This window comes from Schistocerca americana, chromosome 7 (assembly GCF_021461395.2).
Source record: "Schistocerca americana isolate TAMUIC-IGC-003095 chromosome 7, iqSchAmer2.1, whole genome shotgun sequence".
Taxonomy (NCBI): domain Eukaryota; kingdom Metazoa; phylum Arthropoda; class Insecta; order Orthoptera; family Acrididae; genus Schistocerca; species Schistocerca americana.
Genome location: NC_060125.1, coordinates 405,147,327 through 405,168,145, shown reverse-complemented (window position 1 = coordinate 405,168,145; position 20,819 = coordinate 405,147,327). Strand labels below are relative to the sequence as shown.

The 20,819-nt window shown below is 38.6% G+C and overlaps 1 protein-coding gene across 2 annotated transcripts in view; it reads left to right on the top strand.

The window, feature by feature from the left end:
- The window catches only part of LOC124622009 (LARGE xylosyl- and glucuronyltransferase 1-like), a 177,637-nt gene that overhangs the window by 27,239 nt on the left and 129,579 nt on the right, over nt 1-20,819 (top strand). For both annotated transcript variants that reach the window (XM_047147560.1, XM_047147561.1), the window contains 3 exons: nt 4,008-4,203; nt 13,857-14,071; nt 14,172-14,257. In XM_047147560.1, coding sequence (XP_047003516.1) covers nt 4,008-4,203; nt 13,857-14,071; nt 14,172-14,257 — 497 coding nt within the window. The remainder of the gene's footprint in view (nt 1-4,007; nt 4,204-13,856; nt 14,072-14,171; nt 14,258-20,819) is intronic.

Genomic DNA, 20,819 nt, shown 5'->3' with positions numbered 1-20,819 from the left:
TGTAGCTTTGGAGATGAAATAGTGAAGGCAGCAGAGGATTAGGTAGGTAAAAAGATGAGGGCTAGTAGAAATCCTTGGGTAACAGAAGAGATATTGCCTTGAATTGATGAAAGGAGGAAATGTAAAAATGCAGTAAATGAAGCAGGCGAAAAGGAATACAAACATCTCAAAAATGAGATCAACAGGAAGTGCAAAATAGCTGCGCAGGGATAGCTAGAGGGCAAATGTAAGGATGTAGAAGCATATGTCACTAAGGGTAAGAAAGATACTGCCTACAAGAAAATTAAAGAGAGTTTTGGAGAAAAGAGAACCACCTGCATGCATATCAAGAGCTCAGATGGAAACCAGTCCTAAGCAAAGAAGGGAAAGCAGAAAGGTGAAAGGGGTATGTAGAGGGTATATACAAGGACAATGCACTTGAGGGCAATATTAAGGAAATGGGAGAGGATGTAGATGAAGGTAAGTGGGAAATACAATACTGTGTGAAGAACATGACAGAGCACAGAAATACTTAAGTTGAAACAAGGCTCTGGGAGTAGACAACATTCCATTAGAACTACTGTCATCCTTGGGAGAACCAGCCATGACAAAACAGTTCCACCTGGTGCGCAAGTTGTATGAGACAGGTGAAATACACTCAGGCTTCAAGAAGAATATAATAATTCCAAACTCAAAGAAAGCAGGTGTTGACAAGTGTGAAAATTACCAAACTGTCAGTTTAATAATTCACAGTTGCAAAATACTAACACCAATTCTTTACAGACGAATGGAAAAACTGGTAGAAGCTGACCTCGGGGAAGATCAGTTTGGATTCCGTAGAAACGTTGTAACAAGCGAGGCAATACTGACGCTATGACTTGTTGTAGAAGATAGCTTAAGGAAAGGCAAATCTACGTTTCTAGCATTTGTAGACTTAGAGAAAGCTTTTGATTAAGTTGACTTGAATACACTCTTTGAAATTCTGAAGGTGGCTGTGGTAAAATACAGGGAGCAAGAGGCTGTTTACAATTTGTACAGAAACCAGATGGCAGTTATAAGAGTCGAGAGGCATGAAAGGGAAGCAGTGATTGAGAAGGGAGTGAGGTAGGAGTGTAGCCTATCTCCGATGTTGTTCAGTCTGAATATTGAGCAAGTGGTACAGGAAACAAGAGAAAAATTTTGAGTAGGAATTAAAATCTGTGGAGAAGAAATAAAAGCTTTGAGGTTTGCCGATGACATTGTAATTCTGTCAGAAACAGCAAAGGACCTGGAAGAGCAGCTGAACGGAATGGACAGTGTCTTGTAAGGAGGATATAAGATGAACATCAACAAAAGGAAAACAAAGATAATGGAATGTAGTCGAATTAAATCAGGCGATGTTGAGGGAAATAGAGTAGGAAATGAGACACTTAAAGTAGTAGATGAGTTTTGCTATTTGGGGAGCAAAATCTGATGATGGTTCAAGGGGAGAGGATAAATGTAGAGTGGCAATGGCAAGCTAAGCATTTCTGAAGAAGAGAAATTTGTTAACATTGAGTATAGATTTAAATGTCAGGAAGTCTTTTCTGAAAGTATTTATATGGAGTGTAGCCATGCACGGAAGTGAAATATGGGCGATAAATAGTTTAAACAAGAAGAGAATAGAAGCTTTTGCAGTGTGGTGCTACAGAAGAATGTTGAAGAAGATCATGTAACTAATGAGGAGGTACTGAATAGAATTGGGGAGAAGAGGAATTTGTGGCACAACTTGACTAGAAGAAGGTATCAGTTGGTAGGACTCATTCTGAGGTGTCAAGGGATCACCAATTCAGTACTGGAGGGACGCATGGAGGGTAAAAATCGTAGAGGGAGATAAGAAGATCAATACACTAAGCAGATTCAGAATGATGTAGGTTGCAGTTGTTATTCAGAGATGAAGAGGCTTGCACAGGGTAGAGTAGCATGGAGAGCTGCAGCAAACCAGTCTCTGGACTGAAGACCACAACAACAACAAAAACGTTACATAACATTTATATATTATAAATATTCAAAAAATAAATAGCCTATGTCATTCTCAATGTTCGTTAGAGTAGTGTGTAATAATTTGAAGTTAATCAACAAGTACTTATCTAGATTTTTCGTAACAATGCTTCTTCTTTAAACACTGCATATATGTTTATATATTGAATATATTTAAAGAGTATATAACCTATGTCCATCTGAGTATTCATGAGAGTATCGTGTAAAAATTTGAAGTAAATCAGTAAAGAACTTTTTGAGAATTTTGCTAACCGTGTTTTCCATTTAATCATTACACAAACCTGATCAGCCAGAACATTTAATAGATTTAATAGCCAGTCTGCCCACCTTTGGCACAGATAACAGCAGCAATGCTTCATGGTGAAACGTCCTGGCAGATTAAAACTGTGTGCCCGACCGAGACTTGAACTCGGGACCTTTGCCTTTCGCGGGCAAGTTCTGCAAGGGTCGCAGGAGAGCTTTTGTAAAGTTTGGAAGGTAGGAGACGAGGTACTGGCAGAAGTAAAGCTGTGAGTACCGGGCGTGAGTCGTGCTTCGGTAGCTCAATTGGTAGAGCACTTGCCCGCGAAAGGCAAAGGTCCCGAGTTCGAGTCTCGGTCGGACACACAGTTTTAGTTTCATATCAGCGCACACTCCGCTGCAGAGTGAAAATCTCATTCTGGAATGCTTCATGGTGTTTAAGCATTGAGGCCTTGGTAGATTGGGCTGGAGGCAGTTGGCACCACATTTACACACACACGTCATCTAATTCCCATCAATTCTGAGGAGGGGGGCGATGAGCACTGATGCCATGTGCAGTCACATCCCAGATGTATTCGATCAGGTTCAGACTTGGTGAGTTGGCAGGCCAGTGCATCAACTGGAGCTCGCCACTGTGTTCCTTAAACCACTCCAGCCCTCTCCTGGCCTTGTGATGTGGAGCATTATCTTGTTGAAAAAGGCCACTGCCGTTGGGAAACGTGATAGTCATGAAGGAATGTACGTGGTCTGCAACTAGTGTATGATATTCCTTGGCTGTCGTGGAGCGTTGCTAGAGGTCCACTGAAGACATGGATGCTCATGTGAATGTTCCCCAGAGCATAATGGAGCTGCTGCCACCTGCTTTCTGTTCTGCAGTTCGGGTGTCAAGGATCTGAAAAATTACAGATTCGTGATCTCCCATCAGGATGATGATGAAGAAGAAAGCGTCAGGATTCATGAGACTATGTAATGTGTTGTTGGCTGCAGAGCCCCATCGTCAAGCGTGTTCGGCACAATGTGTGTTCAGATACACTTTTACTTTGCCCAGCATTAAAGACTGATGTTAATTCCACCACAGTTTGTCACCTGTCCTGTTTTACCAGTTTGCTCAGCCTACAATGTCCGACATCTGTAATGAGGTTTGGCCGCTCAAGCCCACTACACCTGGCCAAGATTTCACGAACACCCAACAAATTGTGCAGTTTCTGAAATGCTCGTGCCGAGCCTCTGGGTCATCACAATCTGCTGTTTTTCAAACTCAGATAGAGCATGCTCCTTCCCCATTCTGCACACGTACAGCAGGCTCACTGATACTTCATGCACTGCATGTGTGTCTAACTAGCAATCTTTCCTAACCATGTGACACTGCTATTGCTGTACTGATCTGCCTGAACATATTGTTCTGACAAATCAGTTTATATGTGTATATTAAATTGATGTATAACCTGTGCCTGTTCAAAATTCATTTTTGTATTGTGTAAAAATTTGAAATAAATCAGTCAAGAACTTTATGAGATATATTTGATAACAATGTTTTCTCCATATAAGCTACATTTATATTATGTTTATTAAAAATATGTAGCTAGTATCAATCTGAATGTTTGTAAGAGTATTGTGTAAAAATTTGAGATAAATTGACCAAGTTCTTTTCAGGATTTTTGGTAACAAAATTAAACAGTGACTTGTCTTTATATAGTAGTAAAGGTAATATGAATCTGGGAACTGCTGAAATAATTGATAATAACTTTCATTGTATTCTTCCTTCACAGGAGGCTGATGTGCCAAAATGTGAAGTCATACATGTTGCCATTGTTTGCGCTGGATACAATTCCAGTCGATCGGTTGTGACATTAATAAAGTCTATATTGTTCTACAGTAAAAATCCACTACACTTTCACTTAATAGCAGACTCAGTTGCACAGGTGATTTTGCAGACGCTGTTCTATACATGGAGTGTCCCACAAGGTACTTATATTTTACTTCTAAATATTTATATTATAAATCTGTGAATTTGTGAAATAATTAGTAATCACAATTTGACACAGAAGTTCCATTAGGTAATAAGCTGCTGGTTGAAATGATGAAGGACAATTAGTGAATAGTTCCTTCTGAAAAGGTGATAGAGGTATTATATGTCTTCAATAAAGTTTGATAATTTCAGAAATAATTGGAAAAATTTGATGTAAGGAGGGGGGGGGGGGGGGAGGAAAAAACTGTCAGCTTGGCATGCATATACTTTAGATCAGGTGTCCTTCATTTATAAATATGAATTTTAGAAAAAGTGTGAAAAAAGCAGTTATTGAACTCAAGAGTTGGAGATGAATAGGATTTGAGTGTAGTGTGTGCTGACGGATTGTATTGTCATATCTAAATGGAATAAGTTTTATGTTAAAAATAGTAATCATCTGTGTCTTGATTCATTAGTGCTAGCACAGTTAATTTTTTTTGTGTTTTACTGGTAATTAGATAATGAATTTTGTATGAAAAATTTGAATAGGATATTGCAATTGGAAAGTTGGAAGTGAGCTTTACATGAACAATACTACTCCAAGCAGTAGTTGGACTTGCTGGCTGATGTGCTGTGGGTCACCAGTTCATATCCAGTTGCTAGTCAATATTTGTTATTTAGTATTTATTATTTCTAGAAGGTATCCAAAGTTTCTTACGAAGGTAATTTTTACATTTTCTGGAATGTTCTAGCATGTATGAACAGCAGCATTCTTTGTGCAGAAAGCAGTTCTGTTCTGTCTGTATGTTGAAGTCCGTAATAAATTTGCTTTCAGTGCTAGTGTTGTACTTCATTGATGACTCTGCTCTTGGATTTATACTTGATTGTGGTTATGTTGTGACAGTATTATGGGTCTCTCTTTGTAATTATAGATTATAATTTTATGGTTTCTCCATAAGAAAGCTTTGTCAGTTCATGAACATCATTGTAAGAAATATTCTGAGAAATCCTTAAATATAATTGCTTTGGATGAATGAAAATTTGCTATAAACAGCTAGTAACTCAAAACAAAACCCTGTAGTAACCCATAACTGATTGCTCAAAACCAAGTGTGTTTATTACTGTGTGATGAACATGAAACTGGGGTACACTGTTTTCTGCCATGCAGTTATGGTAAAAACATGATCCACTACATGTGTTGATTATCCTGTAATATTGTACAAAGTCAAAATCCTCCACAAAATTAGCAAAGGAAGTCATTTTTCTACTGTTTGTAATAATTAGGCAAAAATTATATTGAAGTGATTAAACAGATCACACTTAAAATTGTTTGAAGAAACAACTAACACTAACTATATGTACAAAGCTAAGTCACAAGGCAACAGTTTCTAATTTATTGGTTTCAAATTTCATCTGCCGAGGTGAATGTAGACTGTTCAGCCGACAGTCAATTTGAAAACCAGATTTTTTGTTACTGAGAATGTTTTCTGTATTGTCCTTTGGTTATGTTATTGTTGCATTCTTTATTTACCTTCCACATTTCCTCTGTTACCAAATTACAAATGGCACACATTTTTTTCTTAAAGCAGGTTGGTATTATTCAGAATTCCAATGGACCATATTATTCCCCACTCTTTTGGCGGCAAAACCCTATTGTTCAAATAATCTCCATTCAATGCTGTGGCATTAATGCCCGCATGGTGCCACTCTATTCGTTGATGTCAGATCCAACATCTTGCTACCCATCATCCATGTACTGCTTCCCTCAGAGTGCATCCTTCATTGGGCCAAACAGATAGAAGTCTGAAGGTTTGGTGGCGAGGATCCCCATTGGCATACACCTTGAGTACCTCAACTGGTGGATGAGTGTGTGATCACTAACAGATATGTCCAGTTTTGTAGTGAGATATTTGATTGTGATCCACTGATTATCTCGAATAAGAGTGTCCACATGTTCAAACAGCTTTGTGCATCCGAACGGCACATGGGAGATTGGACATTTTGCGCGACCTTGTTGCGATGAAGGCAGATGCCTTGTCCAATAACACACCATGCTTTTGTTCTCTGCCAGGTCTCTGTAGACATTCTGCAAGCACTGAATATGTATGATGCTCTGGTTTTCTGTCAAAAGAAACCCAATGACAGCTCTCTGCTTGGAACACACTTCCGTTAACAGACACTATTTTGAAGGCTGTGTATATTGCCGCCACCTATTGGAATTTCTGGAACAATAGGTGCTGAAGTGGGGATATTCCATGATGTCCCACAACGAATTCCACAGTTTTTTTCCAATTGAAACTGGCCAAGAAAAAAAAGTGTGGTGTATTACTTATTGAATGCCCCTTGTAGTAACCTTTTGTGCCTCAGAATGTGCCCTACTGACAGATCCCTTGTGCCCTAAATTTCTTTTCTCCCTGATTTGATTTAGTACTTCTCCGTTTAATTTTCAGAATTTTTCTGTAGCACCAAATTTTCAAAATTTGTGTTCCCTTCTTTTCTGTATTGTTTGTAATTCATGTTTCGCTTACAAGGCTACACTCCAGGGAACTGCTTTCAAAAAATACTTCCTGACACTTAAATTTTTAAAATTTATATTGGGTACTAACATACTTATCTTTTTCTGAACTTTTTCCTTTTTATTGCCAGTTTGGATTGTATATCTCCTCTATTTTGGTATTGCCAGGATTATTTTGCCCACCCCCCCACCCCCCACCCCAGGCAGCAAAACCTATCTACTAGTTTCAGTGTCTCACTTGATAATTTATTTCACTACATTCTATTATCCTTGTTTTACTTTTATTGATGTTCATCTTATAACCTCATCTTCAGACACTGTCCATTATGTTCAACTGATTGCCAAGTCATGTGCTGTGTGTGAGAGAATTGCATTGTCATTGGAAAACCTTAAATTTTTTTTTTATTTCTTCTCTCTAAACTTTAATTCTCTTTCCAAATTTCTCTGCATTTTGTCCCTGTAATCTTCAGAATTTCTGAGAGTGTGTTCACTTAGTATTGTGTAATACTTTTCCCAAATCAACAAATACTATAAACATGGATTTGCATTTTTCCAGTCTAACATCAAACATGACCAGAGTCTCTGCATTTTATATCTTCTATATTTTAGCATAACCAATTATTTTTCTGCTCAAACAGTGAACTACGTTTAGTGCCTCATTTCATAATTTAATTTCCTCAGCATCGCCCAATTTAATTTGAGTACTATTCATTAACTTTATTTTACTTTTTTTGGCGTTCTCATTATACCCTCTTTTCAAGGCGCTATACATGCTCTTCAAAGTCCTTTGCCACTTGTGATAGAATTACAATGTCATCACTCAAAGGTTTTTATATTTCTCCTTGAACTTTAATTCCCTTTCTAAAATTCTCCATAGTTTGCTTCACAACTTGCACACTGTACAGTCTGCATAACACTTGGGATAGGCTATGACCCTGTCTCCCTCCCTTTTCATCTACTACATCCCTTTCGTGCCTCTCAACTCTTACAACTACAGTCTGTTTTCTGTGCAAGTTGTAGAAACCTTTTGTTTTCTGTATTTTATCGCTGCTACCTTCAGAATTTCAGAGTGTGTACTCCAGTCAACATTGTCAAAGGCTTTCTCTAAATCTACTAATTCTAGAAACATATTGTTTGCCTTCCTTTAACCTATCGTTAGAGAAAATAAACAGGGCAAGTGTAGATATGAAGCCTAGTAACTGAGGTGACAACTGTGTTTCATCCTTTCCAGGAGAGTGACTTGTCACAGCATCTGGTTAATTAACCTTGGAACAGATACAGCTTGGAAATCCTCAGCACCCGGGTTTGCTATACAAACATGCACAAATGCACATGGGTGCCCTCTGACAACCCGTGACTGCGAGATAGATCATTTTGAAATTCAGAAGGTGTTTTAAAACAACACTGTTGACTGCAAAACACAGAAAATAAATGCATCACAATGTGAAAAAGCAGACAAAAATTTATTCAGTTGAGCAAGCCATCAGTTGTAAATCTTTGAACCTGTGACTTCAGAAAAAGTTATGACACAACATTCTACAATTATATACAACCATGTAATGGAGCAATACTCATACGTTGCCTCTTTGGCCGGTGCTCATTCTCCTAGAATCCTTACAAATCAAAATTATGGAAAAAACTAGAAGTTTTAAGGAAAGCTGCACAGATTATAGTACCCATGCTCTTGACAGATTGCCTTGGCAGTGAACCTTGCAATGTAGCAAGGTGATTCTGCAGAATGACATGTTCAACTTCTAACCACTTAGGCTGACAAGAGGTGTTTGTGGAAACGAAAAACGGGGTTTAGGTAGTTCGTAAGTGTGGGACATATCATTGTGCATGCTCTGGTTTACTGTATATGCAGATTGATGCAAAGCCATCTCAGTGTACCGATAAGGTGCAACCTCAAATGCGTATCTCCACATCATGTGGAGGCCCACAGCATCACCGAGCGAGGTGGCGCAGTGGCTAGCACACTGGACTCGCATTCAGGAGGACGACGGTTCAATCCCGCCTCCGGCCATCCTGATTTAGGTTTTCCGTGATTTCCCTAAATCACTCCAGGCAAATGCCGGGATGGTTCCTTTGAAAGGGCACGGCCGACTTCCTTCTCCGTCCTTCCCTAATCCGATGAGACCGATGACCTCGCTGTTTGGTCTCTTCCTCCAAACCAACCAACCCACAGCATCACAGCTTGGCAGTGTGTTGGAAGTCGTGCAGGAAATAGATGCTGGCGATAATGTAAGTGCAAGAATGCTTGAAAAATAAATGAGAACCGTCATTTGTCACTCCTGGGCTCTCTCAAGTGTCAAAGCAGTACATTAATACATGTTATGATCTACTGTGAGTTACCAATTGATGAGAGCTCTATTCACGCGTGATTGTAAAAGTGATTGTACATAGGGGACATTGTGATTACAATGCAGAAGAGTTGTCGCAAAACTGTGTCATCTCAAATAGAACGGAGCTCTTTTTCCACCACCTGCGCCAATGTAAAAGGTGAAGAAGTCACATGGTGTGGTCTAGTGGTACTGCATAGCAGGTCCATTGCTGCAGCAACTTTAAGAATGGTGACATCAAAAAATATTTGAAAGGTAAAAATTGGCACATTTACCCCCCCCCCCCCCCACAACACTCCAACCTCTACACATTTTTCACATTTTTGGCAGTTGAATCCTACTCAGTGGGTCTTCTTGCAGCCAGAAAACACTACTCACAAGTTATTCACTTTCTATACGCTTGCTGCCACTGTCAAAACCATCATGTCCTTTCTGAGACATAGTTTCACTACACTGTTGCTTACAGTATCTGCCTGATTTTTCCCTATTACCCATCAAGCCTCATAGTGATAATTATTCCATATATTTATTTTGATTCTTTTACTGCCTCATCATCTAATCTAAGAGTTAATCTCAAATATGTTTACATGTTAGCTGTACTGATTTATGAACATCATTTACGTAATTAACTATGGCAATGCGTAGACATGGCAAGCCTCACACACCTTTTCAGCACACTGCAACATAAAATTCATGGACAGAGGCCACCATCATGAGTATTTTTTGTCCTGGGGCAGTTTATTGTACAAGTTAGCTCTTCAGTGGGAGCTTCTCTCATTTGACCTTGAAGGACTCATTGAAATGTTGGCCCTTGGAATTTGACGAGCAAATGCAAATAGTGTCTGATCATTTCCTTGTTTCAGTAGTAAGAAACAACCAAGCTAATCCTATCTACAATGAGCTTCTGGACTGCAAGACATAAGACAACAATGTTATTTCATCTGCTCTAGCGTCAGTGTCTTTAATCTGGTTGAGCCATGAGTTAAAATGGACTTGAATGACAGATACGGGTACGTTATTCCACACTGCTTCAAAGCACTGCCAGAGTTCACTAATCAGAGGGGTCAATGAGTGGGGGGTGTCAGTCTCTCAGCAACACGAGACCAGATTTTTCAGTGGATGGGAAAGCAGACAATGATGGCCAGGGTAACAGTCAAACACCCTCTGAATTGAGGTAGGTCAGGACAGCATGGGCATGCTTTCAAGGGGACTTCAAAGACAGTGCACAGCTATTGGTGTTAACATATCAGAAATGTAATGACTACTACCCTATTTAATGGCCTTGCTTACCAGAGGTAACAGAGTTGTGTACCTAATGGCACCCCTTACCATAAAGCCTGGTGGTGGGCTCAAATGCAATCTGACAATGTTAGTTAGTTAGTTTTGTATGCTGGAGATCACTTGGATGATAAATCGTAATAGTGTGGAACAAATCATTTTAGATTCACATCTCAATTTAAGAAGACATACTAAAAAGTAATGCTTCCCGATGCTGTATTTGAAAACTCTTTAAAGTGTTTTAAATAAAACAAACTTTACTAACTTTCTATATCATCATTCTTCGTGTCTACATATTTGTAGCCCTGTGTTGCTAGAGGGCTCCAAATGGTAGCATGCCACAATGCAGGGTTTGTCGTAACTATCTCGATGCTTGAAAAACAGCATGCTGTAATCGAGTTTTGAATTCAAAGAGTTTGTCCACACATGGAGCACCTCTCCTTCAACATGTCAATGTCAGACAACACACAAAGCTCAGTATTACCTTGTGTGGTTTTAAATTTATCTGGAACCCAAGTTGATCCCCACCACCCAAATTGGCTCTTTCTGTAAGCAATTTGTGTTAATAATCTGTCAAAAACTGCCTTCTTTGGAACTAGGGTTATTAACCTCTTCATGAAATCTTTGGTAGTTTCACCAATCTTGTATATCTTCTATAGTAGATGGAGTGGTTGTGTTGTTATTTGTTTTCCCAAAGATCTCAGTAATTCGGAGGGAATGTTTGTACTTGAGATGCTTGGTTTCGACTTAAGTTTTTCAGTGCTGTGTCAAATATGGTTATGGTTATGTTAAACTACCTATACGTCTTCTTCTGTCTATCTTTATCCATCTTCTGTCTTTATCTACCTATTTATCTATCTATCCAATGTATATGGTGTGTCCCAGTTTTGTTAGGACTGCTTGTGTTAAGTTCTAAACTGCAATGCTACCCTTTGGTGAGGTGTTAACGACCCATGAAGTTTCAGAAACAGCTCTGTAGAAAGTCAAACCACTAGAATTGCTGCAGCAGCCATCTTGGCTACGAATGAAACAGTACGTCTGACATTCGTCAGGAAATGGCAATGAGGCAACATCAAGGTTTTTGAGACATTCAGCATTTGTGGATGGTTTCTGGCTCCTCTTCCATAATGAAAGCCCAGCCCACAAAGTGAAGACTGTGCATAAGTTTTTGGCCAGCAAATGTATCATAGTCCTGGATCACCCAATGTGTTCACCAGATTTGGCCCAGTTGACTCATGGTTATTTCCCAAATTGAAGCTGACAGTGAAAGGACACTGTTGTGAATCAATTAAGGACATCCAAGAAAACTGTACTGCAGTATTAATGAAACTCCAAAAAAGGACTACAGTGACTGTTTCAAAGCACTTTTAAAATGATGTCAGCTTTGTTTTAATTCAGGAGGAGACTATTTTGAATAAATACAGAGATTTTGTGAACATAATCCCTGATGTATTTTTCATAGCCGCAGTCCTGATGGAGCTGGGATGCACTGTGTATATAAATTGATATCACCTGCCATGGTGATGTTTGTATGTTCATGGTAATCTCAGGTATTTTGATACTGGTTTCACCAATAGGGTGGTTTCTGAGGAAGGTTAAAGTATATAAATTATAAACGTCTCATGTAATGATGAATGAAAGTCCCTCATTGCTGTGAAAATGTCATTGGCATATAACGGTGAATGGTGAACTCGTTGGAATCATGATATCTGGCGTAACCTGGCACTGTGCCAGAGTTGTGTGTCAGAGGCTGTTTAGTATCAGTGTTGTGTGGTGGAGGGTGCTTCGTGGCAATGTTACATGGTAGAGTGTGCTTCATACCATTGTTCCATGGCACAGTGTGCTTTGTACAATTGTTGCATAGCAGAGGTTGCATCCTACTGAAGTTGTGCTAGTGGATACTTGTTGTGCATCCATAGATACTTAGTGCTACCCACATAAAGCCAGGACGGGTTGCTAGTACTTTATAGTTCTCATTCATGAGGTGATTTTTTTTCCAGTCTTTACTTCACAGATAATTTTTGAATTCAGCAATTTGTTTTTCATTTATTATCTTGTGCTCTCATCTCTTACTGTTTAGGTTGTGCACCATGATATTAAACATCACAAATGGAGCATCACGATCTGCTAAACATTAACTATAGAGTTTACATTATCATCATGCAGTCCCAGTATTTATGTATGAAAATGTTGTCAGTAGCAGTACTGATGATTCCTATAACCCTGATTGCAAATTATGTTAGCGGAGATGAAATTGGAGGGGAGCCTAGTGTGGCTCTAGAGAAAGTATGCCCTTGAAAATATAAATTAAACTCTTTACATAGTATTATCCATTTAGTTTAGAAGGTGAAAGATGAATTAGAGCATCAAGTTGTTTCATGAATAGTTTTGAATTAGTGTGTGGAGACCTATAAGTAGTAACAAATGTTATCAAAAACCCTTGGGTTTCTGCTTGTGCAACACTAGCTATAAAATTCTTATCATTGTAAAACATAAGAATATGAGTGTACTTTTCCTTCCTAGTGTACATGACAACTTGTACCTCTCCTAGTGTACATGACAACTTGTACCTCTCCTACAGCATTACAGTGGTCTTTCACACACTGTGGTTTGTTGAATACCACTGGCCCTGCTATTTGTTATCTGTGTAGCTGTGGTTATGGGTTAGCTGCCTTAGGGTGTTTACCTCTTCTCCTTATACGTCTAGTTAACAGTGGAACTCTGCAGCCCTGTTTAATGTAATGAAGTGGCTGTTCTGGAGACATTGCAGGAAACAGGGTGCAACCAGCTGCGGATTGTGATCCTCATCGGAATGAAAAAAGTCTTGTCAGCTGAGCTCCCAGGTCATACCTGGACAGTTCTAGTAACTGTCAGGGATGGTTGAAAAAGCTAGCTTTATTTATGGGATTTTAGTGAAGCTAAATATCTGTAGCATTATGCTTAGAGCAGCTTGTGGCTTCCAGGTTCTCAGAGCAGCAGAAGGCTGTAACCAGAAACTTTAAAGGTACTGTGGCAAACTACACTGTGAAACCGTACTCTTGAACCATAGGACTGAGAACTCTGTGGTCTCCCTTAAAGTCTCAGGGGTGCACTACATGTCAGATGCTGCTACCCTGGTAGTTGAATGTGTATGGGGTGCACACAAGGATTTTGTAGATTAAGTGACTCCACCTGGTCTAGATAATAGTAACTGTATGAGCTTCTGAAGCTTTAATGTAAACCCATAAGAATTCCCCCCCCTAAAAAACTGAAATTATGAAAGACCTAGGGATCCGCTGCCAAAGCATTCTCAAGAAATATAGAGAGTTTGAAGCTTTCTTCATTTACTAGAAGTATGTCACCTGAATTTTTGTGTCATTTTTATCTTACAGTGATATTATGTACGGTGTGGCTCTTTCACTATGCCAACATATCTATTTTGCTTTTATCTCTTTCATAAGAAAGTGAATACATAGAATGTAACAAGAAAGATATTAACCTAGACATGTTAGTTTTCAGCTTGATTATTAAAAACATCTTTTTCTTTCTTTTTATGCAGCCGAAGTGAGTTTCTATTTGGCAGATAATGTTGTTCCGGATGTTTCATGGATACCAAACAAACATTATTCAGGAGTATATGGACTTTTGAAATTAACACTACCGAAAGTTCTACCTGACACATTACAGAAAGCAATTGTGCTGGACACGGATGTAACATTTGCAACTGACATAGCTGAGCTCTGGAAAATCTTCTCCAAACTAGATCCCAAGCAGGTGAATCTATCACCCTACCCCACAAAAACATATATGTGTGTTTATAAAAATAGAGTGTTATTTAACTTGTGTTTAAAATTATGAATTTAACCGGTTCTAGGCTATTGGACTGGTAGAAAATCAGAGTGATTGGTACCTTGGTAAACTCTGGAAGAAACACCGCCCTTGGCCAGCATTAGGCAGAGGGTATGCACCATTAGTTTATATTTCAAATTACCATTTGAAATTAATGTTTGACACACATAATGAAGAAATTTATGCTAGTAGCCCACCCTTTGTTTTTTTCTGCCATTTGGTCTATTAATGTAAAGTTTAGCATTTAAAACTCATAATTTTTCAGACATCTTATATGTAACGTTCAGTAGACAAAGACTGAAATATCTTGAAGATATTTTTGAAGTACTGCAATGATTTATATTATGGATAAGATTTCCTTTTTTTGTGTAGAAACTAACAATTACTAAATCATGCATATCTTTTTACTTACAACCTTACACCATCCTCCTACTCCCCCTCCTCTTCATTCTTACACAATTTTGTTTATGTACTACATTGTGTTTTCAAATGCTTTCATACAAACTTTTAAATAGTTTGATGATATGAATTAATTTAACACCGATTACTTTGTGTGCATTCAGACTTTTTTTGCGGTCATCACTTTCTGTGGTATTTTGTCAGTCATAACTCACATTCAACTTCATCAGAAGATTAATAGTTCCTAAATATTACTTATTTTACTATCATTTCAGTCAAGTGGTAGATTAAATAATCTACCACTGAATAGGAGGTGTAATGTTGAAATGCTGGAAACATCAGGAGAAATTGGATTGAGCTTCTTATTGAAAGTGGGTTAAATCCTTTATTTGTAAAAAACACCTGTTACCAAAAGCTTTAGCCTGAAGAAGCTAGGAAATGTAGTAAGTGATGGTACATTAGTTCAGCACTATGAATTTAACTACTCTATCAGCAGAGAATAGGTCACAGGATACTCTTTTTGCATTAATGATCACAAACGCCTGAAAATTACATGTGTTCATCCAATTCATTCCTCACTCAATTCTCATTTCTAGGTACAGTATTTAGTATTGTAGGGGTCTTCTGTTAGTACTTTTTCAGTGCAATACAAGTTATATGGTATGGTAATTGACAGTCGAGTTTTTGATGCAAATAAAATGAATACCGAGGTGTCTGCTGTTGACTAGTGTTCTCTTTATGCTCTTACTTTTTGTTATGTGTATGCTGAGAAATGTGACAATTAGTGGTGGCTGGAGTACGCTGGTTGCCATCCAGAAATAGTGGGTCTTTTCTAGAAAACAAAACTATTTTTCTGCTGTAATTTTGTATGTATAAAATTAAGTTTTTGTTAGGGAGGGCAGTGGACTGGGGTAGTCCATGCAGTTATGCTATGGTGTGGTGGTGTGATGGCTAGCATATGTGCCCAGTAAGCAAGGAGACCCGGGTTCAATTCCCGGCAATGGCACAAATTTTAATCATTTCTTCAGCGCCGCTTGGGACCTTGTCATGGTTTGCACGGCTCCCACCTGTCAGAGGTTCAAGTCCTCCTTTGGGCATAGGTTTGTCCTTAGCATTAAGTTAGATTAAGTAGTGTGTAAGCCTAGGGACCGATGACCTCAGCAGTTTGGTCCCATAGGAACTTACCACCAAATTTCTTCAGCTTCCATCATTGCAGTTGAGGTTGCTCATGAAGGCTGATAAACCCACTGTTCTAACTGAAGAACACTAATTTATTACTTGAACAGTACACCGTACGAAAGACAAGGTGCAATACAATTAGCAATACACTAGTGGGCGGTGGAGCCTTAGGCTCCAGCCTATGTTGGCATTAGTTCTAACAGGGGATGCAACTGACAAGCTGTACATGCAACTGCTATCATATTAGCAGGCTGGGTGTCCTCTAGTGGCTGATTCAAGCATGAACTTCACATGCGAATGATGAAGTGCTGCACAAAAAATGAATAAACAAAAATGTGACAGTAGAAAATAGCAGAGACAAGAACAAGCAACCAACTTCTCACAAAAACACTCACTCACACACACACACACACACACACACACACACACACACACACACAGACAGGGAGAGAGAGAGACGTGGCTTAGGTTTTTGGAGTAGAGGCGCCAGGGTTCTTCCACACACACACACACACACACACACACACACACACACACACACACACAATTATGTTACAAGCTACTAGAAAACATGGAAAGATACACACAAGATAGAAGTTGTTGATAGGATTATAAAAAAAGGGAGGAAGGTTTATCTGTTTAGCAGATTTCAGACTACCTAACAGATCAAAACAGAAAATTTCTGTTCTGACACTGACAATGTTGAGTGTTTATGGAAAAAGTTCAAGGCAATCGTAAAATGTGTTTTAGACAGGTACGTGCCGAGTAAAACTGTGAGGGACGGGAAAAACCCACCGTGGTTCAACAGCAAAGTTAGGAAACTACTGTGAAAGCAAAGAGAGCTTCACTCCAAGTTTAAATGCAGCCAAAACCTCTCAGACAAACAGGAGCTAAACGATGTCAGAGTTAGCGTAAGGAGGGCTATGCGTGAAGCGTTCAGTGAATTCGAAAGTAAAATTCTATGTACCAACTTGACAGAAAATCCTAGGAAGTTCTGGTCTTACGTTAAATCAGTAAGTGGCTCGAAGCAGCATATCCAGACACTCCAGGATGATGATGGCATTGAAACAGAGGATGACATGCGTAAAGCCGAAATACTAAACACCTTTTTCCAAAGTTGTTTCACAGAGGAAGACCGCACTGCAGTTCCTTCTCGTGATCGTGTGAGAGACAACTCGCTTTATTTGTTCATGAGACCCAGAAAATATTAGATACAAGCTCCCAGGTAGATGCTATTTTCCTTGACTTCCGGAAGGTGTTCAATACAGTTCCGCACTGTCGCTGATAAACAAAGTAAGAGCCTATGGAATATCAGACCAGCTGTGTGGCTGGATTGAAGAGTTTTTAGCAAACAGAACACAGCATGTTGTTCTCAATGGAGAGATGTCTACAGACGTTAAAGTTACCTCTGGCGTGCCACAGGGGAGTGTTATGGGACCATTGTGAAAAGCAATATATATAAATGACCTAGTAGATAGTGTCGGAAGTTCCATGCGGCTTTTCGCGGATGATGCTGTAGTATACAGAGAAGTTGCAGCATTAGAAAATTGTAGCAAAATGCGGGAAGATCTGCAGCGGGTAGGCACTTGGTGCAGGGAGTGGCAACTGACCCTTAACATAAACAAATGTTCCTGAAATAGGTGAACCCATGGGTAAACCTTCTTCGCGTATGTATTATTCTTGATTGAATTTGAAATAATTTTGTTGTGTTACACACTTCAACAATTTTATTGTCTTATCTGTGTGTTCCGGAAATTGCTGGTCTTGTCTTTTCAGTTTTTTACAATTAGTTTTATGATTTCGTTAACAGGGATACCACTTTACATTCTTTCTACATCAAAGGAGAGCTGTGTTGCTGTGCCAAGGTTTTAATGTCTCTCATATTTTCTACTAGCTGAGAGGTATTTCTTATTGTTCTACCATTTTCCAGTGAGCAGGTACTGGGTAATCTGTGACTGCACTTGTTTTGCCAATAGGTATGTGGCAGTTGCTCTGAAATTCACTGTCAGATGGACAGGGTAATTTTCTTTGTGTGCCTTTGGTTGACATTTTATGTTGAGGTCTGTTTTTGCATGAGTCTGTTTCTCTCTTTTCCTCCAACTCACTCTCCATCACACTGCTAAGCACTTATGTGCACTCATCTTTGTTTCTTCCTTACCCACCTGAGGGGGGGGGGGGGGGACCACGACCACTCCATCATTAATCCTTCATTACTCTTACACAGTGTATAAATACACAGCATCACAATTAAATAGAATAACACACATCTAATTAACTAAAAAAAGTATAGATCAAAGACAAATTAATGGCAGTCTTATGTTGGTACACTTACAAGTATAAAAATAAACATTAAACAGTGGTGTACAAAAGATGCACTGTGTAAAACATAAGAAATTATAGATCTACAGAGCAACAAAAGGTTAGACAACTAGTATCAGTGTTTAGTGAAGAAAGACACCAAAGACGTGATAGCATAAGGCATGCCTTTTATATATCTCTGTTGATATTTTCCGGAAAAGAACTGTTGAAGGTGCCAAACTTTTGTTTTCCAATTAAACTAGACTGGCTTACAGAACAAAGGCCCAACATGGCGCCTTGAAAGCGAGTCTTGCATCCTGGAACTTTTTCTTGTGTTCCCAGGTGGAGGAATACCAGCAGGAAAGAAAGATATTGTGTAGATTCTCTGCCAGGTCATCAAGTGGAAATCACTGTTAAGTAAAAACCAACAAATTGTTAATGAACTATTTTTTGATCTTAAAAACAAACCAAAGTGTAAATATCCTCAATTACAGACCAGTGATGATGTTTTACCTCAATAAAGCAAAACACATCTGATGAGAAAAACACGCATTTTCTTGTAGTTCTAACAATGGAATTTAAATACTCTCAGGAATTGCAAAGTGACTATGGACAATATGGCCATGCAAATGAAGAATTTAACTTCCTTAACAGTTGTAGTTTGTGTTCTTTACTGCCACTTGTGCTTACTGGTGCCTTTCGCAGAGCAGTGAACTCCATACAGTGATATCCACAGCCTGTGTGGCTCCACTTTCATATGTGTTATCAGTTGTTGATAAAGAAAAATGAAGTTCTCATACATCAAGGGGGAAGGGAGGGGGGTGAGAGAGAGTGAGAGAGAGAGAGAGAGAGAGAGAGAGAGAGAGAGAGAGAGAGATATTGATTACATTACAATCAAGCCTGATATTTGATGTTGGGAATCAAAGAAAAGAAATTAATGTATGATCTATGATGTAGTGTTTTGAAGATGCAACACAAATTTTAGATGCTGGTAACAACCAGTGTGATATTCTTGATCTGATAACAAGAAATGTGGCAATGGATCTAAACCTTAAGCTCTTTGTCATCCCTCTGACTACCACACCCTAATTGGTCAAACTTGGAGACTCTTTCCTATACACAACAACGATTATCCACAATTTATATAATTCCTAACCAATAACATAAGCCCAACCACTGGATTTAGTGCTCTGGGGAAATATGTAACACCACCATAGTGCTTACAAATTAAAATAGGTCTGTGTAGAGTTTAGTGTTGAATATAATGAAATTTAGTAATTTAATTATGATATCTTTCCCATGGACTTTAAGATCTCAGAAGACAGGACAGAAAGGTAAATCTGTCATCAGTCTGAATTCTTATTAGAACACCTCATTGTTTTACTAGTCATGGTCCTGTTAGAGGTTGATGGCCATTGCCTTCCCCCAACCTGTGAACTGACTTACCCTGGTCAAGTCGTAGGTAGGGATAGGACAAGTTCATAAAAACAATGATGCAAAAATAAACTGAAGTAATGCAAAGTTGTTACTTTCTACAAAATGTGAACTTTGGCATTATCCCATACAAAAAAATCATGATTTTGAAGATGGCAAATCACAAATATTCCTAGCTGAGAGTTATTGAATGTTGAAATTGGATTGCAACTGCTTTTTTCCTTAAGCCTGAGGTTTGTGTATAATCTTAAAATTTTCCAAGTAACAGGCTATTATGTATTATGTGATTTCAAAAGAGAATACCCTACTTCCGACAAACTCCATTCCAGTGACAGTTTTAATTGCCAATTTCACCTTTCCCAACATTTTTGCATAACAAATTGTACAAAAAAGATATGTTTTGAAGAGATCTTTAATGTGGTGCATTAATTAAACTGCAAACTTTCATAACACACATGTATAAACATGAAACCACCAAACACAACACTTTAGTTTAACAAACATACAAATCAACATGATGTGTCCTTAGTTTGCTTTTATCAGACAGTCACAGCACACAATACATGACATCACGCAAACATCACATTTGTCACATACAGCAAATGGAAGAATTTAAATAGTGCTGCACAAGTAGTATGACTGACTGATTCTAATTCATCAACTTGAACCAATTTATCATCATAACCTAAACATCAGTCTGTGCAACAGATCAGGCCATCATTGCAAACTGCATTCACGAAATAGATAAAAATAATATTGAATGTATACCTGAAAAAACCATTCTCAGTGTTCCTTCATATCGCTAGAAACACTTTTGCATTGCGTCATATGCTCTGTTCTGTGGTTTGCTGAGAGAAGCAAACTGAGCAGGCACCATGTTGATTTATATGTTTGTGAAGCTGAAGTACCATATTTGGCACTTTTTTATTTACATGTACATGCAAACTACTTATACAAAAGTATGCTATTTAATTGACACATCACATTAGTGTTCTTTCCAAGCTGTACCATTTTTTGTATTACTTTGATTCGCAAAAATATCTGGAAATGTGCTGTCACTGAATAAAACTAGTATGTCTATTCCAAATTAAAAGACTTGAAGAACATGACAGGACGAATACTTCAGGCAGAGGTGAAGGAATCATCTGAAATACACTCAACAGCACCTTCAGATTAGGCTCTTATGGCCATAGGTCCATACAACTCTGTATTTATGGCCTTAGGTTCTTGTTTCAACAATGGGGTGGTAATTATGAATTCTGTTAATATTGACATAGCAAAGAGGTCATTAAGTGTACCTGGAATGTCAGCCACTGTCATGTACATATTCTAAACACACACACACTTTTTCTGTAATTTAGTG